Source organism: Patiria miniata, unplaced genomic scaffold, assembly GCF_015706575.1.
Source record: "Patiria miniata isolate m_02_andy unplaced genomic scaffold, ASM1570657v1 HiC_scaffold_5, whole genome shotgun sequence".
NCBI lineage: Eukaryota > Metazoa > Echinodermata > Asteroidea > Valvatida > Asterinidae > Patiria > Patiria miniata.
Window position 1 is genome coordinate 27,080,701 of NW_024037072.1, and position 27,422 is coordinate 27,108,122.

Genomic DNA, 27,422 nt, shown 5'->3' on the forward strand with positions numbered 1-27,422 from the left:
AGAGTCCGCACGAACCTGCACGTGCAGTGGCCGAACATTTTGTAGAAACACGCTGCGGTGTATTATCAAGTCCGAGCGGTAAAATCTCGTTAAAATATATATTTCAACGGACAAATACATACACAGAGAAGAGAGATCACATTCTGAGAATTAATTTGCGGAAATTCTCTTTCTCCACCGATGTATGTTATTTTCTACGATCCAAATTCGTCCTGATACGCTACTGTAGTCATGCACGGAACATCATGGTCCGGTACCGTACGTAGGCCGTAGTCACTGGTTCCTGGCCCACATCATAGCTTCGATTCTGTAAGCATGCGATGGGAACCAACGAATACTGATGGCACTGCTGCCGCACGGAACATCGTACAGCGGCATGGCTTCGACGACGTGCATCACAAATGCGTCAGAATTATAGGCCCTTTCGTCAAGATTTAGCGTGTCAAGATGAAATAATATCGTGTAAACGATTATGTTATGCATGCAAATGGCGTGTGTAATATTACTGAGCGTATCGGTGGCTGAAAATGTGATCGGCAATTTGTTTTCTGCGTACGGTGAGTCATTATACTGACACTGTGACAGCTCGGTTACTTCTCCCACGCGGTCGGGGTAAAATTTCCCGTGTCGTAAGTCCAAGTGCGGACAGTGGTCACATTTGACCATTTTTCATTTTACCATCGTCTCGGTAAAACCTTCCCAAAAAAAAGTCCAGTGCGGACACGGCTTTATAGTAAGTTAATTTTGTGTTAATGGTGTGCTTTTTAAAGACATTTGACTTGATTAAGTAACACACAGACAACATCAAGAAGCAGTTTAATGATATACATATAGACCTTTCATTAACAAAACAAGTTCCCGGTTTGGGAATTAAAACAAGCCAAATTCCACATTTCATAGAATGTCCAGCACAGCCTGCAAATACATTTTACATGAGGCATGGTTTACACTGCACTGTACATTGTATTAACTTGCACAGCATATAATTGTACATGTACAGGATGTATGCACTCAAGGACGCTGTGCTAATCTGTTACATAACAGAACTGGCCCTAAGTAATCAACTCCAGTGGGTCTGTATGATTATTCATGACTGCTGAGATAACCACTGGCTATGATTCAACACATGGTGGCGCTTGAAAAGAATTCTCTTTGTAAAACCTGTGCTAGTGGGAAGTACCGTAACGTCATTGTGTTGTACTTCTCAATTCAAGATGCTTGCGATACAGAAACAGGAACTGAATGTGACAAATAAGCCCATACATTTGCGGGTAGCCAATATAGGCGCACATATACAGAGCACAGATCCACCAATATGGCACAGTTCGTAGTGAGTTTTATGCGGCAGCGTAAAACCTGTTTAGGATCTCTGGGAATATTTTGGTCAGGCATGGCTCTACTTTGTAGCCTGTCTGTGTGTCTTGCTGCGAGAGGAGACGAGGATGCTTGCAAAATCTGCACCTGCGGTGAGACATATGTGGATTGCAATGGGAGAAATTTGACATCTGTTCCGTCAGGGATACCACAGGGCACAACCTCGCTGTAAGTTGAAGTTCGTTTTCTGCAGTTTGGGCTTTGCACAAATGTTTTCCAATCATTCATACGGTACTTTTCCAGTTATTTATTTTTTACCAAAACTTTTGTCCACGGATTACATTTAAGGTAGGCCTACGTGATAAGTAAAATGAAACCGTGTCGTCTCACGAACGCAAAATCCGAATACTCTCTAAATTCCAAAGAGTGAAATTATGGACTAGACTTTTTATAGTTGCCGGCCAACTTCGAATTGAAATTGTATTCGACACGGGGCAGTAGCACGACGTTTGAAACCGTTCGCCGTGTTTATGCCGTGACATTGTTTATAATTAGGAATGCGCATGCTCGCAACGTGTGTACGAGTAAAGAAATAATCAACTAACAAACGCATTAACAAATATGGCGACTTACATGGACAATTTTCAAGAGTCATAGGGCTGCACTCCCGTAAATTGGCCTAAACCTATCCGCCGAGCTCATGAATAAAAGTTATAACCTCAAAATATTCTATATTAGAAAGATCTGAGAGCCATTACATTTGGGAATTGAAGAGGTATGGCAATGAACCTCTGGCCTGGAAATGGGGCTTCCAATTCTGAGCATTTTGGATGCAATTGGACGCGAAACTGGCGCTATTTTGAAATGTAGTGGATGGATCGTTTTTGTAAGATTGCTACAAAATACTGAAATCGCTCAATCCGTTCAAAGAATATCACAATTTAAACGTAATGACCCTAAAAACTGTTTTGATTTCACGAATTGTCGTCACAATGGTCTTCAAACATCACCAGCAATAAAACCTCCTTTAAAAATTAAAATATTAAAGACTACAAAGTCCTTTTGAAGGCCCGTCTCTTTAAAAAATAGAGTGGATTAAAAAAAAATATTGTTTCCCTAACCATGGTTGTTAATAAAGATATTGTGTGATGTTGTTGAAATAAGTATTCTGTCTCATTTTCTTTGTTGTTCAAAACACACAGAATACACGATACTTGCTCTTTTTTTATGACGAAACAGGTTTTACTAGGTCATTGCGTTTAAAAAGTGATATTCTTTGAACGGATCGAGCAATTTCAGTATTTTTTTCATCTAAAAGTATTTTGGGGTTTGTGTTCCGCTTTTTTCACTCAGCCTGTATGAATTCGGACAGTTATTCATTTATGCGCCCAGCCAAACGCACATACATTACGTTTCCACAGAGAGGGCCAATGATAACCCGGCTGTATCGCTGAGGAAGCATCCATTATGTGAGTGGGGGTACAGTTCGCAGCACAAATGACCAATGCACGCTTCTTCTTTTTCTAATCCTCGTCCCAAATTACCTTGGATCATACGCACTGGATAGACCGGGAACCACTCTAGGTCTCCCCAAATTCTCCTTTTCTGGCCATTGAAGGGGTACTTGTGAACGGAGTCCATATAGTCAACGCCGATGGTACTGTGGCGGTACGCGGCGGCGCAGGCGGACTATAAAACCCGGTCAATTACCGAGTTGATTTCAAGTCTATCACCTTTATTGTGGTCCGTGGACAAAATTATTAAAAAGTGCAGGTTCTTTTAAGAACAAGTCCATGACTAGAAGAGTGATTGGAATGATTCTGTTACAAATTGAAATAAAGCCTATTACCGCTTTCACATCCTAGATCTTAAACGCGCTACATGCCGAACTTCTTAACACAAATATGGGATGCCATGTGGGTTACCCTTTTTTTCTTACTCACCGTATATAACAATTTTGAAACAACTTGAAAGACGAAGGCTTTGATAAATTGACGTGTTTATTAGCGACATGTTTCGGTTCCGTTCAACATAATCGGACGGCTAGCCCACGGTGCAATGTGTGATACAAGCGTCCTTTTGGACATGGTTTTCCTTTGTATGACAGGACATCATGCATGTCTTGATTATATTTCAGAAAACTCAAACACAATTTGTTGACGAATATAAAGAAGGACGCCTTCAAGAACCTCACCGAACTTCTGTACTTGTAAGTATCAAATGAATTTCCGATGCAAAACCTCATTTTCGGGAATACACCTGATTTTTTTCTCTCAAAATGTCGCGCATTCGAGTCCATCACAAATCAGACCCAATCAGCTCACAAACTGTTCGCTTCAGCTTTAAATCAGGGTTGTAACCAACACAGGTTCTCCCTTGTCATTGTTGAATGTTTATCTACTGTCAAATTTGTCACTAGCGTGTGGTTTACCTGTGATTAGTTAATGTTCAAATTTTTTTTATTCATTGACCCATTCACCATTAATTGAACAATTATTTTGTTGGCAAACTGTTAGCATTGCTATTTAATATCCTCACACTGAAGGACAGAATCGTGCTGAAGATGAATTGTAATCCCTTATACAGGGCGAGTCAAAAAAAGCGGAACCCAAACCCCCAAAAAATATGTTGCACCAAAAATAATAATGACTGGAAAGCCAATTTCATAAGCTACTTTGAGATGAAAAACATGACTGAAATTGGTCAATACATTCAAAAAATATCTCCATTTCAACACAATGACCCTGTCTCGTCCAAAAAGATGCGATTTCAAGAATCGTCGTCGCAATTGTCCTCAAACATCACCCACGATAAAATCTCCGTTTAAACGTTAAAAATCTTCAACAGAATTCCTTTGAAGGCCCGTCCTGTCAAAGAAGTGGATTTTAAAAATCATATTGTTTGCCTAACTGGGGTTGTTAATAAAGATATTATGTACTTCAGTTGCTGACAGTTGTAGAAACAAGTATTCTGTGTCATTTTCTTTCTTTTTTTCCAAACAGTCAAAACACACAATGAATTGCTTTTTGGACGAGACAGTTTTTAGTGTCATCGTGTTTAAATGGTGATATTCTTTGATAGGATTGAGCAATTTCAGTATTCTTTTCATGTAAAAGTAGCTTCTTTTCATGTAAAGGTAGCTTATGAAATTGGCTTTCCAGTCACTATTATTATTGGTGTTACATTTTTTTTCAATAATTTTTGGGGGTTTGGGTTTCGCTTTTTTGTACAGCTTTTCTTACTGTCCCAATGCTTTCTTAGCCAACTAGAGGTCTCAATGTTTTTCCAGAGACAATGGTTTTTTTTTCGGTAATAGGCTATTTGGTCTCCTAATTTGTATAGATGCACCAGCAGAAAAATGTAAACTAAATGAAGTGCGTTCCCTCTTGAAACCCATGTAGGACTTATCAGTCTTGCCAGATGTTATAATACCAATTTTAAGTCATAATTATCAATTGCCCCTTCCTAGCAGGTGTTTCACTGAGGTAGAAGCATTTCACTTGTATATATTTCGTGATAACATATCTTTTTCACCTTTGACACAACCAAAATTGTGGACAGGCCACTGCAGATGTGCACCACTTGGCTGGTAATTAAGATTAGGATTAATGAATGTTCAGTCTGATTTATTCAGCAAAAAAATTAAACAATTGCAGGAAATTGTAATATTGGACTCGCATAAAATGACTTATAATTAAAATTACAATTCAATTAAAACAGTCAACATATAGAACTAGAACAATAAAATATACAGTTACAATAGCTATCAAACCATTTCCCGTTGTTAAAAGCCCGCACGACTGATGGTATAAAATTGTTCCTAAAACGGTCGGTTTTTACAGCAACTGATCCCATCCTTATTTCTGAAGGCATCATGTGGAAGAACTCATTAGCCGGGTGATGACGTTATAAACCCATATTCTCGACACGTTTCCTCGTTCTCTTTACATAAAATATCTTCATGCCATTCAACTGAACTCCAATCATGTACGACGCGTTCGTAGCCACCCGATTCATTGAAACTGTATTTAGCTAAATTTTCTTTAATTATTTATCTGTAGGCCTATAAACAAAACCGTGTCTTTGGTGTTACACTTGTCTCAAATTCTCATATCCGTTTCGCAGGGAGTTTCCAACTTCTGTGTTTTGGGTTCTTCATTATTGATTTAGTTTACAACAGTCAATTTTTTTTTAAACATCCGGTATAAATGTTTTCAAAGAGCAGCGTTTTGGTTTTAAATAAAATCCCTAAATGGAAGAACATTTGTTACAGGTGTCACCGTGACAGGGAGACATGTTAGATGTTTACAAAAACATGTACAAAAACCACACAGGGATGTATTAATACTCAAACAGCTCCGATAATGGGTTTTGGACAAAATAAGTTTAGCTTACAATTTCTTTCACAATTACTGCCACCAGTGTTGGAGTCGAGTCCTCAAATCCGAGTACAGAGTTCTCCGAGTACTCTAGGGGCCGAGTCCAAGGCCGAGTCCAAGTACACTTTAACGAGTACGAGTCCAAAGCACTGAGTACGAGTACATTCAAGGCCGAGTACTGGGCTGAGTCCGAGTACCTAAGTCGGAGTCTGAGTTCCATTACCAATGTACAAGTGCAAGTACAACAATAAGTCAAATAAAATAAAAACAAACGCACTATGCAATCCAATATTCTCTTCCATGTGGTTAACACTAAACAATTTTTATTAGTATAAAAAATGTTTAAAATATATATATATATTAATTTTAAAAAAACAAATCAAAAATTAATGAATGCACTGGCACTTTTTGTTTTCACCATTTCTTGAAAAAAAAAGGAAAAATGAATTGATAGCTGGGTAGATACCTGAAGTATTGGCTATTTTGAGGAAACCTTTTCCATGCAACAAACTCGATTAAGTACACACGAAAACCCATCGAAAATGTACTTATTGAAAATTCGTGATGCGACGAGCGAACATAATGCTAGGTTCACACATTCCCGAATTATTGCCACGAATATCCCAATCTGTCCCGAATTAAAGTTCTTGATGGCATCGGGAAAAATTTGCCCCGATTCGCTTTGTAAGAATAACTTAAGAATGAAACACAAATAATCAAGAACTAGGTGCGAAACGGAAACCGAATCAGACCGAACCAAGCCGACTGATTGCGATATAGTTCAGAATAAAACCGAAATGTAGCGATTTTGTCAAGAATAACATACGAATAACTCAACAATCATCTAGAAAGTCGCAGAATTATGCCGATTTAATGTATTCGTAAGTTGTTCTTATTATATCCGTACTTTTCTCGAGACATTAGTAATGATTTGGCATGTTTCTGGACTGTTAACACACACAAAATAACTCAACGAAACTTGTAAGAATGCTGTAAACATACCCAGCATGTTGTAAGAATATCCAGAATTAGTTATGAATACAACAAGAGTAAATCAAGGATTGAAATTGGTTCACGTATCACCCCGACATTTGTGAACATGTCCAAAAATGTCGGGGGCTTCTCGATCTTTAACAATCTTTCACAGAGCTAACAGTATCATCCCGCGACAGCCAAGAACCATTTCCCGAGTTACTTTAGAATTGCTTTTCGCGGTGATTCTGCTTAAAAATCGGAAATGTGAGACACAAGCATAAGCAGTGCGTTCGTACTTCCCCTGCGCTTAAGCGTGCAAGCGCGACAGCGTTCGATTCACCTCTCACGTGACTTCTCGCGCTTACTCGGGTAAGTATCCCATAAGGCCATGCAACGTCCGGCGGGCGCCTCAGCTCAGGCCGTGTCCGAAATGGGCTTCCACTGAGCAAAGAGCTAGCTATAAACCCTATGTAGCTCTATGCACGGAGCTACGGCTTCGAATTATTGTCAGCGTGTCAAAATTCAACTTTCCGGCCATGGGTGTCGCGAGGGGGATTAATTAAGGGGGCCGCATCACCCCCTCCCCCTTCTGGACAAGACCCAAAAAAAAAAAAAAAAAGTGGGCAAAATGTCCCTGCCATCTTCTAAACTGATAAATCGAGAATATGTTGAGAAATACAGGATTTTTTTGGGAAATATGTTTTGCCCCCCTCTAGAAAAAAAATTCTGGCGGCGTCCATGTTTCCAGCTCTTTCCAGAAACTTTACCCGAAACCGTTCGCGTAATTTTTATTCCTAGGAGGGTTAGGGGCAATGTCATGAATAATTCATGTTTATCCATGAGAACGGACAATGACATCAACAGCATTGTTGTTAGTTACTCAACTAGTTACAATACATTAAAGCATTTTAAAGAACGGTTGTCGTCGAGCTACCACACAGTAGCCTAGTGGATAGCGAGATGAGCTATGGATACAAAGATCCCTGGTTCGAATCCACGTCGTCGCTGCTCATTTTCATCAGCTATTTTTCTTCTCCAAATTTATCACTGAGATAATTTTAAATTAAGGGGAAAATAGAACGAGAACCTAAGTCTTGCAATGATTCAAAGGAAAAACTGCATTATTCATGACATTGCCCCTAACCCTCCTAGGAAAAAAAAATACGCAAACCGTTCGCTTATTTAGCTCCACTGCGCATGTCTGTCATCACGCGAGGAGCCACGCGTGATCCACGCGCGAGTAAGCTGGGGGAAGTAATCGAACGCACTCAAGAAGCATGAGCTTGGCTGGCTCCCGATTAACGAATCCTCAGTGTTGCGACTTCGAATGTTAAAAATATTGGGAAGGCGGGAACTAGACTAAGCCGTAACACAGACTGCAGCCGCGCTAGCATTGCGTTCCAGGTTGAGCCACTCGAGTACAAACGAGTACAAATAATATGAGCACTCCAACACTGACTGCAACCACAGAGTTGATTTCGAGTAGGCAATTCAGGGGCGGATCCCACCGTTGTTCAGGGGAAATTTAGTTATTGGAGCAGGAAAGGTGATACATGTTCTTTTTTTCTGAAGGACTGTCCGTTTCTTCTGTTCCAAAGGGGTTAGGCCTATAGGTTAACCCCCAACACCACGACTAACTCTATCACACATTTTTGAGAAATACGTGAAACACAAGGTAGTTGTATCATCAAACCAGTGTATATCGACTGACTGCAATTTAAATTTTCCTATGGTATACAAACAGAAGCATGTTGGACTGAAATTTCTTTTGCAATAACTTACTAGTGCTGCAGTAATGTTTTTATAAGACAGTTCATCCGACAAAGTAGATTCTGAACAAGTCGACCAATGCAATAAATTTGTCGTGATAGATGATTGCAAATAACCCTCTTTGCCGTAAAGGGAAAAATAACACCTTGAATATTGCTATTCACAAAGCCTATACATGTTCTTGAAAATAACTTCTTCTGTATTGGTCTCATTTTTTTCTTATTAGGCACTTGGATGACAATCAGATATCTTATATACAAGGTGGATCGTTCCGACATCTTAACAGCCTTCAAGTCTTGTGAGTAATTTTTCCTTTTACAAAGTATTCCCATTCTTCATTAATAAGGGAATAACAGTGTGAGAAGCCGGTCTTCACTGCGTGATAATGACCGGGTTTGGGAGTGACTGCTGTTAATGGACCGAGACGAACATTAACAGCGGTCACCCCCAAACCCGGTCATTATCACGCAGTGAAGACCAGATCCTCACACTGTTATTTCCGTTAATGAACACCCTTTTAACGAAATAAACAGTTAAAATGCTCCAATTTTGTGACTTTCTTTCCGCGACATTTCCAGACTTTTTTGTGTTCATGTTCATGGGCCATATTTTAACTTATGCGTGGTACCCTGTCTCTTCAATAAGCGTTGTTATATACACGACAGCCGGGCCCAGGCTGCGCTGGACAACGTCTTTATTGCGTACGCGTACGACGCCCAGGGTTTGGACTTCTGCTGCCGTAGCGAAATAAATTACAACAATGTTTTCATATTTTTACCTGATGGTAGAAGATAAAATTTCGTTTAAACATTCCTTGTGTCCAGAATTACAAAGATGCTTGGTTTAGGAAAGGTAAGTCGATGGGCGAAGTGTTTGAAGAAAATAAATCGTAAACATCCTTAGTATACTGCACTGCTGTACGATGTCGTTTTAAAACTTCATTACGCGCGCGCACCTATAACAACTGTGTTGCGTACGCGCGCGTCAGTCTCACGCGAAGGTGGTTGAGCGCATGTGCATTGCTGTATTGTTACAAGCTGCCGTATGACTGTTGTAAATTTGGCCAATCATTGCCTTCCATGGGGCTGAATCAATGCTGGTTCAGGGGCCATTTTTTTCGCTTTTTCTTTGAAGCCAATCTTTATATCACCGTTAATACACCCCCACGTGATCGAGTCTCGACCAATCAGAAGCCATCAACTCTCCAAGGTATTTATTAATTACTAAATCGTAGCTATACCCCCTAGACCTTTAAAAAAAAAAAATTAAAAACCACAAACAAACCCACAAATAAATCAAAATTTATTATCATAATGGAAATTGCTAATTAGTATAGATAAGGGACAAAAAAAATGTACAAGAGACACGGTTATACGTGTTTATGGGGTGGGGCAACCCGAAAAATATATGTAAATATTGAATTAATCATTGCGTACCATTACATTTGTCGAGAGCTTCCAATAACAAATCAATTAAAAATCGGCCAACGATAAGTAATTTATTAATTAATTAATTTCAACTTTTGAATTAGGAGCGTTCTGCTTCTCAATCAGTTCTGAAAAAGGCGGAACCTATATGTGCGTATGCACTTTTACAACTCTATTGAGTTTGTTAATAATTATCTCAGCGGCGGCGGAACGGTTTAAAACGGGGGGGGGGACATCACCCCCCCCCCAAAAAAAAGGGGGAACTTGCTCAGTAAAAGGCATCTTCTGTCGCTGCAGCAGCGTATCCAGCCTTTTTTTTGGGGGGGGGCGAATCCGTGCTGAAATGTCGACACCGGAACCTAGTCCACCGTAAAATTAAATGGGGGGGGGGGGGGACCATCTTCTAAGATAGGGGGCGTTCTTCAAAACTGGCCACTCATTATTCAAAACTGCAAACCACTCATTATGTGCCCATTTCCAATGGTAAGGGTTTTGGGGGCTTAGTTTTCATATTCCTTGTTCAATTCAGAATTCTCTGTACCATTTTGCGAAATGGTTACTGAAAACAAATTATCAGAAACTTCAGGGCAAGGTTGGTTTTCATCTCGAGGGGGGCACATTATGCTCGAGGGCGCACATTTATGTCCACAAGAGGGCCACTTGGGTAAGGGGGGGGGCAATCGTCCCCCCCCCCACCCGTTCCGCCGCCCCTGAATGATCTCGACACCACACATTACACCACACATTACTACAATATGTTTATGTAGAACTACACTATTTATAGCATTTTTTCCCAAACCTTTCTGAACGCCATTAGCTTCATGTTGAAAGCTAATTTTTTTGGGCTGTCTAAAGGCCTGCAAATGCAAACTATCAAATTTATTCGTTACAGGAAATTACACTCCTTTCAAATCGTTCGCCCCCCCCCAAAAAAAATCTAAATTTTGAAAATAGGTGATTTTTTTTTATTATTCATTCCCATAGAATTCTGGCCAAAAATCGTCTGAAGAGTCTTGATTCAAACACGACTGAGGGTTTAGGTGTTGAATCATCAAAGTAAGTACTCAGTGTTCTTGTTTACGAATTTAACATGAAAGAGGTTTGGCCTAACAAAAATTCGCCTCCCATGTTTCTTATCAGCATACAAAAGGTAATACGTAAAGTTAGGATCGGGAATGCCACCTGACAATGTTCGAAGGTAATTTCTGCACGAATCAAAAAGTACTTCTGGCAGCTTATTATAAGTAAAATTATTCGATTTATGATATGACTGATGACACATAGGCCTAAAGTAGAATGAAGTCACAGTTATTCCGAGGAAGTTGCAAGAACAAAAATGATGTGGTGGTGGTGGTGAAGTGGATATCGAATGTGTTTATACACAATAAGTGAGTAGTTTATTATATTTCTTTGAATTGATTAATTAAGGTTGTATATCAGCTTGGAGGACAATAGATTGACCCATTTAAGCCCTTATACGTTCAGTCGAGTGGACAGTCCTGATGGGTACATGTAAGTACACGTCTCTTTCTAATTATTTTGTAACAACTGGCTTTGCCATCAGTAAAGTGAAACTGATCTAAGAAAATGTTTTCCGAAAGAGTCGGCCTTGGAAACTTAAATAGTGCACTCAATTAGGGTTAGTTCATGTGAGGTTTCCTTGACTAAGGCTTAAGGCCATTATTTGTGTTTTACCAGGTTGATTTAATCTATAATAGATAGTCGTGAGGTATGTCTGCAGACACGGTGTTCAGAAACCTCAATATAATTATACGTGATCATTGGAGCTCATATCAAACTGATAATGATTACGGGGATCAGGAGCCTAAGGGGAATTTCAAACTTCATTTTCAACAATGCAAAATCTAATTATTTCTTGTAAACAGAAAAAAATCCCTGTCGGAACCCAAATCACTAAGACATTTGATTAAGTTTTTGCCTTAAAAGTAAAACATTGCTCCATCCGACTAAAACCATGCGGGGACACGGCTGTTAGTGAAATTCGTTCAGTCCAGCAGGTCCAGTTTTTTAACTCTAGTTTCCACAGGAAGGACTTTTTCAAACTGTTATGAATTTCAGTCCCTATAGGTCAATTTGGAAATAACAAAATGTTATTGTGGTTAATTATAAATATGAAGTTTTCTATTTAAAAAAAAATTCTGTGTTCTGTTTAGAGAGTTATTTAACAACAGATTGTCTACAATCCCTTCCAAACTCTTCTACGAATATGGCAAGAAAAAAGAGATATATGAAATGTAAGTTAATATTTACCTTTATGTGCACATCAGCAAGACCTGTTAAAGGTACAGTCCAACATTTGTAATATGTAAAAGAAGAGTGCTAAACAACCAACCTGATGAAGTTTCAACTCAGCTTTTGCTGTTTATATTGGAAAAAAACATTTTAGGATCTCGATTTCAATTCAAAAGTTGCTGAATCATGTTTTAAATTGGGCCTGAATTCAGCGTCCGAGACTCGTTCTCACTGAGCCGATTGCAGCTACGCGATGTTGCGCACTGATCCGACGAATTCAAGCAACTGCGCGCGCGTGTGCGTCGTATCAACGCTTGCGCGCGCATCGCCGAATTAAAAAATAAGGAACTGCTAACGGAAATCTCCAACGGTACGTCGTTGGAAAGGCCTTCTTTCGTTGATTTCTTCAAAAATGTCAGCATGTCAGAAAGAATAATTTCACAGGGAGTTTAATCCCCTTAATACTATCTTTCAACCAAGTATGTTTTTCAACAATAATTACGCCAATTATACTTTTTGGATAGCTGCAAATGATGGACTGCAGCTTTAATAGAAATCCATGTTAATATGAAAAAGGGAATATAATGTGTTTGGGAGGTATTATAACACTCTGTTTGAGTCTGGATGGGTGATAATTACCCGAGGCGAAGCCGAGGGTAATCATCCAGACTCCAACCGGTCTCAAACAGAGTGTTTAATACCGACCGAAACACATTTTATTTCCATTCATAAATACCTTTTCGGTCAAAACCAAATCCTTTCGGTCCAAAAATCAAAACAAGTCAAAAATAAGACGTTGCACGTTGCCAACCATTTTGTTCAACAATTTTTCTTCATGTTTTATGAAACACCCCTCTGACTATAATATGGAATGTCCCTCTACAACTCCTTACCTTATAAGGAGCCTGCGTGCGCGTCTTGCGCACTGCGCGATGTCGCGCAAAACGCAGCTGGGCTGGTGTATAGACCGCTTGCAGACGCGTTCGATAATCGACGCGCTAAGGCGCGCGACGCCATGTTGTGGGACAGGCGTATATCAATTCACGCACATTTTGACCCATAACATGGCGTCGCTCACCTTAGCGCGTCAATTATCGAACGCGTCTGCAAGCGGTCTATAGTCGTGTTCCCTAACGTGCCGCACTTCGAAGCTTACCCAGCTTTCCTCGTGTAGTGTTGCCAAACCTCTTTGTTGACAAACCTCAAACTATACAGTGAAATACTGGTACTTTTACCTTATTAATGCTTGCTATTTAACCTCTGTGAACAATTTCGGTTTCATAAAATTTAAGCCGAAATTAAAAAACGGTGGCGTCCGGAAATTGGGCACAAATTGGCGGAGTGTTCCCTAACGTGGCGCACTTAAATAAATCTCGAAAAATTCCAAATTAACATTCAAGAATTTCTGTAAACTTGATAAATTCTGATAAATCATTATTATCTCCACTTACATACCCAGCCGGATGTTTGTCAGAAGAGTATGTTCTTATATTGCGGGGCATTTTCAAAGGGTTCACTCAGCACTTGAAAATAAAATCGGAAAATCACGCCAAAATAAATTTTTCTTTTAACTTTGTAGTGGGTAAATAAACTCGCGATTTATGAACGGGAGTGTTTAGAACTTGATAAAATTTCACTTTCTGTGAAATTTCAGTTAAAACTTTTGCTCTAGCTAGGCGCTACAGGCGAAAAATCAAAGTGCGCCACGTTAGGGGCCGCGCCACGTTAGGGTACATCAACAATAGTGTGAATTTCGGATTATGAAAATACTGATTCACTGGAAGTATTGCGCATGCATACGTGAGGATTGTGAATGTTCAACCAATGAAACGTTAAAAGGCACCGGAAGTCCAAATTTCATGTGACACTGGAAAAGTGTTTAAGACCAGCCAGCCATGTCTTTATCATCCGTTTAAGACCGGCCACATGACGGGCTCTCGACCAATAGGAATGGGTAAAATGTATTAGGTATTTATGAATTAATTTTTAAACAGAGGTAGAATAGAGCTCATGCTACGCACGGCAAGTCAAAAATAAGAATTCTGAATAGGCAATGGAATAACAACCAAAATGTTTTGAGTTGTCAGCTGCGCTAGATATTCTGAACTCACTGTTTCAGTGGTTGACTCAATTGTAATATAGTGTTTTGTAAAAGAGAATGGCAGTGCTGAAGAATGTATATCCTTGAACTATTAGTTGAGATGTCTTATTTCAGACAGTCTTTTTCGAAGAAATTCCTAGTAAACAATTTCTACTCTGTGGGCACTGAATTGCTGGTTATAATATAACCATATTATGTGAAAGAATGTTGTGTGTTGTTATGTCTTCGCCAAGACAGTGACCTACAATAATAGTCCTTTAATGTTATGTGTCCCAAAAAAAGGGTGGAGCGGAGACAATTTATATAACATTATCGTTTTGAAAAAGTCGGTTGGCCATGTTCCTTTCCCATCGATCGACGCCCATGATGAGCATTACTCTTAATTTCATACTACATCTTCTCGTTTCATAAAATTATCACGTTCTCATGTATTTTTCATTAAATTCAAAGAAACTTCAGCAACAACAACATTTCAGAGATAGCGCCCGATGCTTTCTTAGGAGTGAGCTCCATTGCAAAAATGTAAGTAAACTTTCATTGATACTCACAAACTGTTAGAGCTGTAAAAGTGAGCTTCTATGAGCTCGATACAATGAAATAACTACCTGTGCCTGTCTTGATCTACATATTTTTCGTTACGAATTTTGCAAAGAACTTTGTGAAAAAGACCTCTCATGTGATTTAGGCTTTGGCTATTAGTTACGTCACAAAAACTATTTTAATGGAACATGTATATGCGAGTTATTTTAGGCGATGTTTAGTTCAATGATATATGCCTCCAAATGGAGTACAACTCTAATGGAAAGACGGGCTTAATATAAAAATAAATCTCACAATTTTGACAATCAAAGGAATTGTTCTAGTAACTCAAGTCACTGCAGATTAATTAAAACACTTCTTTTCTCTTGCAGACATTTGAGTATCAATAAGATATCGTCACTTCCCGAGGACTTGTTTGACAACATAACGATACTTCGCACGTTGTAAGTGAGAACCAAAGCTGATGGCAGACGTATATATGATATAGCACAATTCGGACGGTGACCAAATAGTTTGAATTCTGTTCGAAGTGCAGCAAACATACAGCAGCATTTCGTAGTTAGATATCATGACAATAACTGCCACTTGTTGAGTAATCAAAGTTCATAAAAGCTCATAAATATTGGACCAAAGACAGGTCAATGATTTACACAGATATTTCAAATCGCACGATGAATATAACCCAAATATCGGTAATTCATACAGATTGCGTGTCTCATATGCTACTCTGTCTAACAAAACTGCTTTTATTTCTTCCAGAGACTTGTCTAACAATAATCTTTCTTCGTTTCCGGCGGAACTTCTGAAGTCTCAACATAAACTTCGATATCTATATCTTCAACTCAACTACATAAATGAACTTAGAAAGGGGATGTTTGACGGACTACATTCTTTGCGAGAATTGTAAGATGTTTTGCCCCTGAATTAAGAATAACTGAACCCAAACCAATATCCAATCACTATATCCAAAAACATTGCAGCACCCAACCAAACACCCAGGAAACCTTTAACACCCAAACCTAGACTTTCGAAAATCTGCAACCCCCTATCTCTGAACTTCCAAAACCCCAAACTTACAGGGCCCGCGCCATCGAGAAAAAACCCCAAAACAAAGCCAAACATCTACAGAGCCCCACATCTATTATCTCCAAGCCCATGCAATTCCAAAAAAATACAACCCAAACCCCCAAACACCCCAACACGTAACACCTAAACACACTGAGTATACACTGTTGATACGTCGTGAAGGGCAAAACCTAATATTGATTTACATCACCCTGACGCAAAAAGAAAAGAAAAATCCATCTTACGAATATAGCTAAAACCTTAACCACAGCTGTACCCCAACCCTATTCCACTTAAATCACAAACCCAGAACCTCCAAACCCTAGGCCCGTTTTCACGACGCTTCAATAAGCACAGAGTTTCCTGCTGATATTGGCTTGACTCATAGTCCTGATATTGGCGAAACTCTTAGGAAGATCTTAGTAATCTTAGTAAGCAATAGTTATATAAATGTATGCTTTATGCGTAGATTCCGTGAAAGAGCTCTTCAGTTTATTTATCACAAAACTACTGCCACCTTTAATTGGGCCTTGTAAATCATGTAAACCTGTAAACCCCAAACTCTAAAATCCCCAAAATCCTCACCCCGAGCTAAAAATTGCATTCTGGTTTTTAAGACAATTTTTGATTGTTTCCACGATATACTCACATGGAGTAAATGCCTCAAGTGTAATCTGGAAATCGTTTTATTGTTTGAATATACTAACAGAGTGATAGGCTTCAATATGATCCACACGATAGATGACTATGTGTTTTCAGAGACGCCGTTGGTGAATCTGTGAGTAACTTATAGAATATTACTCCATTAGTAATTTCTGTTTTCCAGCTTAACCATTTGTCGGTTAATACTTTTTTCGAGAACTTTTCTCTGCAAGTTATACGTGACCCTTTTCTCCTAGACTTGACTCAAGTCGGAATTGCTTTAAGTCGGTATCTTAATTTTTTTTTAAAGTAGCAAAAATCGCTTAGTTTACGTCTTTCCAGAAGCCCGACAAGCAGTGACAAGGTACACTCCAGCGCGCCTTCCACTTCAGTGCCGTAAAACAATGCGCACACATTGTATGTACATTGTACGTACGCGTATTATACGTACATGTGTGTGCATGTATTTCAGAGCATGTGCATACATGTGGTGCAAAAGTTAGCAATTCCGACTTGATCAATCTGCCATCAGCACCCCCCCTCGCGTGCACGCGCCAGTATTCATCGATGCATATGCAACACCGTCTCTATGCATATGCAGCAACATCGCTTGACCAATCAAAGTAACCAATTTTTGAAGACTCGTTTATTATTTTCAGTAGGTATGGAAGGCTGGATAACAATCTGCAAAAGTTTTAAAAACGTAATCTTAATTTGTAGATTTCAAACACATTATATTTGGATGATAATGCTAACTTGATCAGCTGCTCTTGGATGGAATTGATACAGAACATGACATTCAAATGTAATTCAAAACAAAAGGGAATTTTTATTGGGGTTAACCTGTAAAAGATGTTGAGATCCATTGATACGCGCTTCGTGTTGTGCGTACCCAGAGCCGTTTCAAAGCATTCGAACGTACGCGTGCGTGTATCTGTTTCTACTCCTCACCATGGGATGCGTGTGCGTTCTCCACGAAACTTTGGCCGCGCGAATACACGCAGACAACGCTGATTGCGCGTTAGGAATAATATCAAAACAACCTGCGCGCGTTTTTAAGAATAAAAACGCTCATTACCTATAATACTGTGAAGTGATTGGCTCCTACCGAAATTAGTAGAAGCCAATCACAGCAAAAATTAATTTCCATAGACTGTGTACAAACGTGGAACAAACCAGCGCGTACGCTTGGCAGATTGACCAAGTCTGGGTTGCTGCATCACTTGAAAATAACATGTACATGTACGTTTTTAACATGATGGTCCGGATTCGACGCATGAGGGCGCGCGTTATGTACTGTAAGTATGCGATATGCGCTGTGAGTGGATTTACTATATAGGCACAGACCGAGCGCAACCCAGACTTGGCCAAGTCTACTTTTCTCCCTACTTTATTACACTTTTGATTTGTAATGCAATTAATTTTTAACGAAATAAAGTATTACCACTGCGTTGACATATTCTTTTCATACATTGTGTGCAGAACTCAGCCATCTATGATTATGCAAACCAATATTTCTATTGTCGAAATATTGAATTCTTTTGAACTGCTTTTAAAATTTGAAATAAATAGAATATATTTTGGTCTTTCAAGTTACTAATTACGCAGAGCCTGAATGGGGCAGGTTTACGTACACGTATAATTGACGATCTATCCTTTGGTACTTGTTGACATTTTATGGCAGACATTTATTCCACAACAACCTGACATCGCATGGACTTGGAGAACACCCATTTGCCACAAGAAACAAGTCACTACAGCTCGTGTAAGTCTTGTGAAGATTCAGACAGGTTTAGCTATCGTTGATTACCTTTGAGGTTTGGCAATCTACTGCAATATGCATGAAATACGGAGACTACTATTTTTTGTAAAAAAATTATCATTTCGGTTATTGTTCACTTCTCCCCTTAATAACTCAATTAAATTCATTCGGAATCTTTCTGTCGGTATCAATCAACCGATAACCACACACATTTTGTTATCAAAATATTAAGACTAAGATGAAATGTTTTATTCTCTAAAAAGGGTGTGAAAAGATACTTGCAACAATATAATCAACATAACTGTCAATACACCCCCCCCTAAAAAAAAAAACAGAAAAGAATATATACTTTTTTGAATGTGACTTAATTTTGGCTTGGTGGGTTTGCTTTGATTCAGAGTTGTATAGAGTCACTGATTTTTGTGACTCGAGTCGAGTCATAAGGTCAAGAAGGTCGAGTCGAGTCGAGTCAAGTATTAATCTCGAGTCAATTCGAGTCACAAATATGTCAAGAAATTTGAAAAGAAAAAGTCAAGGGGGTGCAAGTTGATTGTCATTCAACTAATGGGGAGTATGTATGTATACATTATTCGCGAACATTCGAACGTGACGAGAAGACAATCCGGCACCGCCATAGGTCATTGAAAATATTGTTTTCACAAAGTGTTGCTGTTATTTTGGGGACTCGAGTCTTATTAGCCTTCCTCGAGTCGAGTCGAGTCATTCTAATGAGGGACTCGAGTCGATAGTCGAGTCACCAAAAAATGTGACTCGAATCGGAATCGAGTCGAGTCATTGACTCGAGTCATTACAATTCTGCTTTAATTGATGATCCGAATTTCTCCTTTTTTTCAGATCTTTATACCGCAACTTCTTTGATCACATCTTCCATTCTGCCTGGCAAGATTTAGGACAGAAATGCAACGTGTAAGACAATTGAATCCAGTGACTGTTTTTATACGCAATAATACTAATAAGGGACACCGGCAACAAAAGTTCCTGTAAACAATAATTTGCACTGTGGATAACTTCCGTAGCGTAACTACCATTATTGAATGTGATAAATGGCTAAAGAGAAAGGAATTCTGAATTGGTCACTGAGTGTCATTTGATATTCGCATGATTTGTCCTCGGTGGTATTTTTTAATTCCACTGCCAACTTCGGCTACACAGGCCTACTTTGAAATGCCTCATGCAATGTAATGTCCTTGTAATGCTCCGGCCTTTGTGTCCCATTTAACCTTTTTGGTTTCAATTTGCATTTTACCATTGGTAAGGGCATTTTGGTGCCTTTTACCTTTTTCTTCGAATGCGAATTTGCATATTTATGAGCAAACATGCGATGTAATTTCAGGAAGAAACCCCATTTTTACCACTATTTTATTTTTACCAACAAAATCTGCCAGAATTTCGGATATTTTGGTGCCGAATATTTTCATTGGTGATTCATAGTTAAATCAAATTAGGTTTTGCCCTTCACCGACGTGATTCATAGTTGTTTAAGTGCACGAAAGTAGTTCGATGAGCAAACTTTTTTTCGTATTTTTGTCAGTGAGCAAATTTAGGGTTCACAACTTGAACAGAAAACCCATAAAGCTGAACAGTGTCTTCCTGAAATGACATCACAGCAACAGCGCCCTCATTTGTTGTCAGCAAAAACATGAAAGTGTTTTAAAATATAGAAGTGCACATTTCAATAAGGTTAACGCAAAAAAAACAAAAAAAACGGTGTCAAATGTTTTCCATACATTTAAGGAGAAAATTACAAAAAATGTTTTTCAAGTGAGGTCGTGTCTCGGGCCTTAATGTGTGACTGACGGGTGAATTATGTGGTAAATCGCACAAACAATACGATTACTGTTCATCCAAGAGAGATTCTCTTTACCGTATCTCTTCATCTACAGATCATTGGAAAACACACTCAAAGTGGTGCCCTTCACAAGAGCGGACCTCAGCATGTAGGTATTGTTTGTGAAGCACACGATTTTTACAGAGTAAGCTTAATAATGCCCTTTATCAGGGTACCTACGCCTTCTTGAAAATCATAGTGAGGCAAATATTGAAAACAAAAACGGCGGTTTTAATAGGCCTAGTGTATGCGGTGAATGGGTGACTCGCAAACTTTCAGCAGATTTACAATCTTATAAATGGATGGAAAGCTTGCAATACCGACATCGATACACAAGGTGTTTTCAAACTAACGGTAAATGAAACCTATAATCAATTTCACGTCGGCTACCACTATATGGGTTGACACGAAAACCGGAAACACGGCCTATCAAAGACCGCCATGTTGATTTGAACTATTTGCGTCGTTATGATTTTCAATATGGCGTACCCTGATGAAGGTCTATTCTTATCGTTATGATCTTCCACCGTAGTCAAATAGATATATGTTGATATATGAATGTTTGACTAGGTTATTGATCTTTCATTGATATTTTCAGTGATTTAGTTGGAAGTTGGTATGCTTCTTCAATAATGGTTGAGCGATTCACAGGAAAATCAATGAATCAATCTGGATTCAGCTGCAAAGATCTGGAGGGTGTGAGAAATACATTTAATTGTACATCGTGCTCTCAAGGTACCTATGGAGGAGAGTTTGGTGGGTGTAAGCCCTGCCCTCCAGGTATGTCTTTTTATATTTGATGTTACATTTATAATACATATGCATGGTGACCCCTCCAAAAATGAAACCCGGAAAGATTTCCCTTTTTTTTTCAAAACCGTGATCTCTGTAGTTTTATGGGTCACCCTGTATATTTGATGTGTTATATACATTTAATGTCTCTTTTACATTTGATATCAATAAGTTCTACAACACGGAGTTCATTTCAATTTACAATTGCTGTTGTTAACATATTGCAATTGTCCAATGTCAAGGTACAACCACAAACGATTGATAACCGATGAAGCCAGCACCGTTTTTCAATATTACACAAGCAAGCGGGAAGAAATAGATGATAATACGGACCGACATAAAAAAAGTACATGGCATTAAACGGGAACGGTGAAAGCCCGATTATCCGAAGGCTGGACAGTCCGAAGGTTCTCTAGACCGAAGAGTCATTAGTCTGAAGGTTCGTTAGTCCGAAGGTCCAATAGTCCAAAGGTTCGAAAGTCCGTAGGTTCAGATAGTCCGAAGGGCCCATTATTCTGGAAATAGCATAAATGTTCTTTAACCCGAAGGCTAGGCTCGACAGTCCGAATAGAATACACGATAGGATTCTACAGTCTGAATCAACAATAAGGTACGATCGTCCGAATTGACAACGAGGTTCGATAGTCCGGATGGACAATACGGTTCAGGTTGTCAGTCCAACAATTCGGACTTTCGGACCTTTTAGTCGATTCGGACTATCGAAACTTATTGTCAATTCAAACTTTCGAACCTTGTATGCTTTCTTAATAATGAACCATCGGACTTTTGAACCTTTTGTTTTTGTTCCGGACTGTTCAACCTTTGGACTAATGAACCTTTCTAAATTAGGACTACCGAACCTTCGGACCAATGAACCTTCGGATTATCGAACCTTCGGACTATCGCGTCAAATGTTCGGATTAAAGAACCTTATTTCATTGTCGGACTAGGGAACCCCCTCTTATGGAAAATATCGAGCCTTCGGACTATCGGGCGGACCCCACGGGGAGCAATTAAGAGCCTCATTAAACAAGCAAAACATGTTTTTAAACGAAGTGATAGTTAGGAAAATACTTTTTAATTTGAGACATTGTACTGACTTTTTTCCAGGCGGATTTTACCAGGACAATACCGGATCAGTCGCCAATAGACACACTGGTATGAATTGCAAGGAATGTAATAAGGGTACCTACGTCCCACAAAATAAACACCCTGGGAAAACTATCGGTGATTGCACAGTATGTCCAACAGGCACCAATAAGAGTCTTCATTCAGGATACCGAGCATGTCCCTGTGCGTCCAATCACTACCGTAAACACAGGTTCGGTCAATGTTTTCCGTGTCCCAAAAAAGGAATCAACTGTACGGGAGAATATCAGCATCTTCTGCCAGGATTCTGGTGGACATGGGACTGGGGTCCAGCTGAAAACTATCAGTCCTACAAGAAATTTGTCGGAAATGTACGCACCCACAATAACAGCTATGATAGGCACACTGAAAAGTTTGATGGAATGTTACCAAAAGTTCATAAATGTCCTACCTCCGAATCGTGTAAGAATCTTGCAGCTGGAATAAACGCATCGTGTGATGATGGTCATGCCGGTTTCCTGTGTACACAATGTCAAGCAGGCAGTTATGCTTGGCTGGATAAATGCTTTGAATGTCCAGGGATTTGGGCGTTGATACTGGAAGTCTTGGCAGCTCTTGTCATCCTTGCAGTTTTGCTCATGATTGTCTTACTAGAACTCAGACGACACAAACGAAGCGGTCGATCACTCATTAGCGTTCTGTTCTCTCGGTTTAAAATTCTACTTGGTTTTTATCAAATTATGGGTGAGATATTCGAAGTGATGAATGAACTTTCCTGGCCGGAGACACTAGTAGAACTTGGTTCCTTCTTGCAGTTGTTGGAGGCCAATTTGATGCAGGTGATTGTCAGTCCTCGATGTTACTTTCCCGATTTCACCTATCCCAATGTTTACATCGCTTTCATTGCTGGTGCGTCGTTCTCGGTTACTGTGATATTGTTAGGATTGGGCATTTATGGTTTTAGGCTATTCCATCTGCGGGTGAAGAGTGCACCGGATGAGGTTCGCAAACATACGATGGCTAAAACGAATGAGAGAATTCTCTTGGCTGTTGTCATTCTGTTGTTTGTTGCATACCCAAGCTTATCAGCTGTCATCATTAGCTTACTGCCTTCGGGATGTGTCACATTTTCATTGAATGAAAATGAAAATGTTACCGTTACTCGGCTCAGATCCGACTACTCCGTTGACTGTAACAGTAGTCAACATGTTGCATTTAACTACGCTGCCGAGGTTTCCGTGTCTTATGTTGTTGGTTTCCCGACTGTATTACTTATCATGTTGTGGTTACATCGTCGTAGACAAGCATCAAAGAAAAACGGTCATCAGCTTGAAACTGCTGATATCCAGGCACACAGTCTCGTTGACCAGCAGTCTTTACTTGATACTGACGACACGGGCCCATCTTGCAGTTACCATACTGCCAGTCATGCAGATCAGACTCATCCTAGTGATTCACTACATACGGAAGATGAAGAAATTGCACATATCGGTGATTCTCTTGAACGACTTAGCTCCGAATTACCTCTTGAAGAATCAATCGAAGTAAACTCAGAAAGCATCACCTGGGTGAGTTTCCTGGACGAGAACTACAAGGAGCAATATTGGTATTGGGAGATTGTGGAACTAGCTCGCAAAGTCCTCCAAGTCCTGTTCGTTCTGTTATTCGGTGCGGATGATCAATTCATTCTCTTTGCGACCATTATCGTATCTGTTGCCTTTCTAATCGCCCACGCTTACTTGAAGCCAATGAAGGATGCCGCAGAGCACCGTATTCAGATGTGGTCCTTGACTACCATCTTTTTGAATCTACTGGCGGCATCCTTGCTTGTATTACCCAGCGAAGATGGCCATACCGATGACAGTGATGCAAGGAAGGAATTTCTGGCAGTTTTTCTTGTCCTGCTTAACATCAGCATCTTTGTAATCGTGGCAGGTATGTGTTTTGATTTTCTATCTTGCGACATATTTGCGGTTTGCAAAAGTCTTTCGGTCGTTGTCATTTACAATAAGTTAACAGTTTTTAAATGAAGCAGCTTTCCTAAACAGGTACTTTTTACAGTTTACTTATAACATGTTTTATTTACTCTTCTTTCTTTTTTTCACGAAAATTTCAGCCGTATTATAGTGGTCCACACAAATATTTTGTCTTAAAAATTCCTACCGTTTGATCAATCTGACCTCTCCATCGTAAGGATGTCTGTTTATTATTTGGTTTGTGTTCACATATTAATTTTTTTAGTCAGTTCCATCCACGTGTGTCTGAAGGTTCTATCCCAAACGGCGTGTTGTAGCTACACTGCAGCATGTTTCCGTCACATACGTCGTTGTCTTGCACCAAGCCGTCATCGCACACAGGAGGAACATCGCGACGATAGTGAGCCAACGACACCTCTGATAAGTGGAGTACCAATTGAAGATCGGAGAAACAATAACGAGTGCCGTGCTGTCTAGGAATTGCGTTGTTTTTCCCCGCCCAACATCGAAAAAATGATGAATTAAGAATAACTAGGATGTGAAGTATGGTCAAGAGTGTTTGATGGCCGTGCTTATCAGTGGATAATAATAATGATGATGATGATGATGATGATGATGATGATGATGATGATGATGGGGATGATGGGGATGCTGGGGATGATGGGGGGGGGGTGATGGGGATGATGATGAACAGGTGACGTGCTCCTATCTGCAAACAGGGGGGGGGGGGGACTTTTTTGTAGTTTGGGAAAAGTTCGCTTTGACTTGGACGGATAACGATTATGAGCTTTACTTTTTTTGTTTACGGCAATTTGGTCTGGGCTGAATTCATTAAGTGTATGCAGACAAAATAATTCTGTACAAATGTAGAATAAATTTGTAGCATTGACAAAGGTGGAAACCTTGCATCAGAAGAAATAGTTAAATGACTTACGGAATGACCCTTCATTACTTTATATTACATATGCATGTATTGGTTTAGAAAATATCTGTTTTCAATTGTTTGTATAGTACAAACTTCGTGGCTTCCCTGCATGTTTTTATCATAATCTAGTTGTAATACTTTAACAGCTACAATGTTTCTTTGTTTACCAGGCAGCTCTGTTTCTAATTATTATATAAACTTAAAATGTCAAACTTTAATCTTTTACGCAGAATTGTTGACTAGTTTTGTATAACCAGTGTTTTTTGTAGTCCAAATTTCATGGTACTAAATAGTGAATTTTATGAGCAAAATCGGGACAATGATAAAAGCAAAACTGAGACAGTGAAAAGAGGCTCAATCGGGATGAAAAAAAATATATATATTGCGACAGGCAAACAAAAAGCCTGGCTTCACGCCTGGTATTCGTAACTTTTTTTTCATAATCTAGTTTGAATACTAGTAGCTAAAAGGGTAAAATTTCAACTAGTAATAAGAGAAGTGTCTAATGTTTCTTTGTGTACAGGGTAGCTTTAGTTTTAATTAATAATTTTTTAATTTCAAATACTTAATCGAGAAAACACTAATCTTGTACACACAGTTTTTGACAAGTTAAAGAGTGCTACATAGTGGGTTAAAGACGCACACAAGCTTAAAAAGACCTTCATATTTAAGATCTTACCTTGGGTTTAGTTCATGAATGATTAACGTATTGATGAACAAATGACGCCTCCATAGGAAAAAAAACAAAGAAAGAAAACAAGAACATACGGCTTGGTAACAGTTTTGTATTTACTTAGAAAAACGAAATGATGATGTTATATTTTCCTTATTGGGAGTGAGTTAAATTCATTACGTGTTTGCATACAAAATGTGTTCAAATATAGATTTGTGGCGAATTATTTTTGTATCATTGACAAAGGCTGAAACCTTGAATCTGAAGAAAGAGTTGCACGCAGCTGGGCTGGTGTAGTGTGAATTTCGGACAATCAAATACTGATTTACTGGGTCGTATTGCGCATGCGTACGTGAGGAATGTGAACGTTGAACCAATTAATGAAACGTTAAAAGGCACCGGATTTCATGAAGTCCAAATTTCATGTGACAATGGACAAGTGTTTAGGACAAGCTAGCCATGTCTTTATCATCTTTTTAAGACCGGCCACGTGACGGGCTCTCGACCAATAGGAATGCGTAAACTGTCTTAGGTATTTATGAATAGTTGATAATAATGATGATGATGATGGGGGGGGGGTGGTGGGGATGATGGGAATGATGATAAACAGGTGACGTGCTCCTATCTGCAAACAGGGGCGGGGGACTTTTTGTAGTTTGAGAAAAGTTCGTTTTGACTTGGACGGATAACTATGATGAGCTTTACATTTTTTGTTTACCGCAATTTAGTCCGGGCTGAATTCATTAAGTGTATGCAAACAACACAACTCTGTACATATGTAGAATACATTTGTAGCATTGACAAAGGCTACAACCTTGCATCAGAAGTAATGGTTAAATGACTTACGGAATAACCCTTTACTACTTTTTATTACATATGCGTATATTGGTTTAAAAAAAAATAGTTTTAAAATATTTTATTTGTAAAGTGAGGGTTGTATAGTACAAAGTTCGTGGCCTCTCTGAATGTTTTTATCATAATCTAGTTGTAATACTTTAACAGCTAAAATGTTTCTTTGTTTACCAGGAAGCTCTGTTTCTAATTATTATATAAACTTAAAATGTCAAACTTTAATCTTTTACGCAGAATTGTCGACTAGTTTTGTATAACCAATGGTTTTTGTAGCTCAAATTTCATGGTTCTAAATAGTGAATTTCAAGAGCAAAATCGGAACGCTGATGAAAGCAAAACTGAGACGGAGAAAATGTGCTTAATTTTGATAAAAAAAATATATTGCGACAGGCAAACAAAAAGCCTGGCTACACGCCTGGTATTTATAACCTTTTTGTCATAATCTAGTTTGAATACTAATAGCTAAAAGGGTAAATTATCAACCAGTAATAAGAGAAGTGTTTAATGTTTCTTTGTGTACAGGGCAGCTCTATTTTTAATTAATATATATTTTTTTTCAAATACTTAATGGAGAAAACACTAATCTTGTACACACAGTTTTCGATTCGTGTTTTGCAGTGGTCTTTGTAGCACAAATTAAAGAGTGCTCAATAGTCGGTAAAAGACGCACACAAGCTTAAAAAAACCCTCATATTTAAGATCTTACCTTGAGTTTAGTTCATGAATGATTAACGTATTGATGAACACATGTCGCCTCCAAGGAAAAGAGAAAAAAAAGAAAGAAAACAAGAAGATACGGTTTGGTATCAGTTTTGTATTTACTTAGAAAAACAAAATGATGATGTTATATTTTTCTTATTGGGAGTGGGTTAAATTCATTAAGTGTTTGCATACAAAATGTGTACAAAATGTACTGTAGATTTGTGGCGAAAAGATTTTTAGCATTGACAAAGGCTGAAACCTTGAATCTGAAGAAAGAGTTACATGACTTATGGAATAACATTTTACTATGTTATATTGAATATGTATATTTGTTTT

General features: G+C 38.9%; 1 protein-coding gene across 4 annotated transcripts; it reads left to right on the forward strand.

The window, feature by feature from the left end:
• Window positions 1–1,064: 1,064 nt before the first annotated feature.
• LOC119741652 lies at window positions 1,065–24,562 on the forward strand. 4 transcript variants are annotated; one of them, XM_038217488.1, is made up of 16 exons: window positions 1,065–1,542; window positions 3,452–3,523; window positions 8,665–8,736; window positions 10,850–10,921; window positions 11,294–11,377; window positions 12,040–12,120; window positions 14,670–14,741; window positions 15,131–15,202; window positions 15,519–15,662; window positions 16,534–16,602; window positions 18,151–18,231; window positions 19,084–19,155; window positions 20,133–20,186; window positions 20,676–20,857; window positions 21,980–23,893; window positions 24,200–24,562. In XM_038217488.1, exons 1-16 carry the CDS (start codon window positions 1,316–1,318, stop codon window positions 24,409–24,411), a joined length of 3,480 nt encoding a protein of 1,159 aa, XP_038073416.1. In that variant the 5' UTR covers window positions 1,065–1,315; the 3' UTR covers window positions 24,412–24,562. The 4 variants fall into 4 exon arrangements, with proteins under 4 accessions (XP_038073416.1, XP_038073419.1, XP_038073418.1 ...); XM_038217491.1 differs by lacking the exon at window positions 15,519–15,662; XM_038217490.1 differs by lacking the exon at window positions 12,040–12,120.
• Window positions 24,563–27,422: the final 2,860 nt, after the last annotated feature.

Bases quoted from the DNA above. Each gene is read 5' to 3' on its own strand.
- LOC119741652 (XM_038217488.1), top strand. From the start codon at position 1,316: ATGGCACAGTTCGTAGTGAGTTTTATGCGGCAGCGTAAAACCTGTTTA. The intron at 15,663-16,533 runs GTAAGATGTTTT...ATATACTAACAG, and splicing joins CTACATTCTTTGCGAGAATT to AGTGATAGGCTTCAATATGA. The intron at 23,894-24,199 runs GTATGTGTTTTG...TAATTTTTTTAG, and splicing joins CATCTTTGTAATCGTGGCAG to TCAGTTCCATCCACGTGTGT.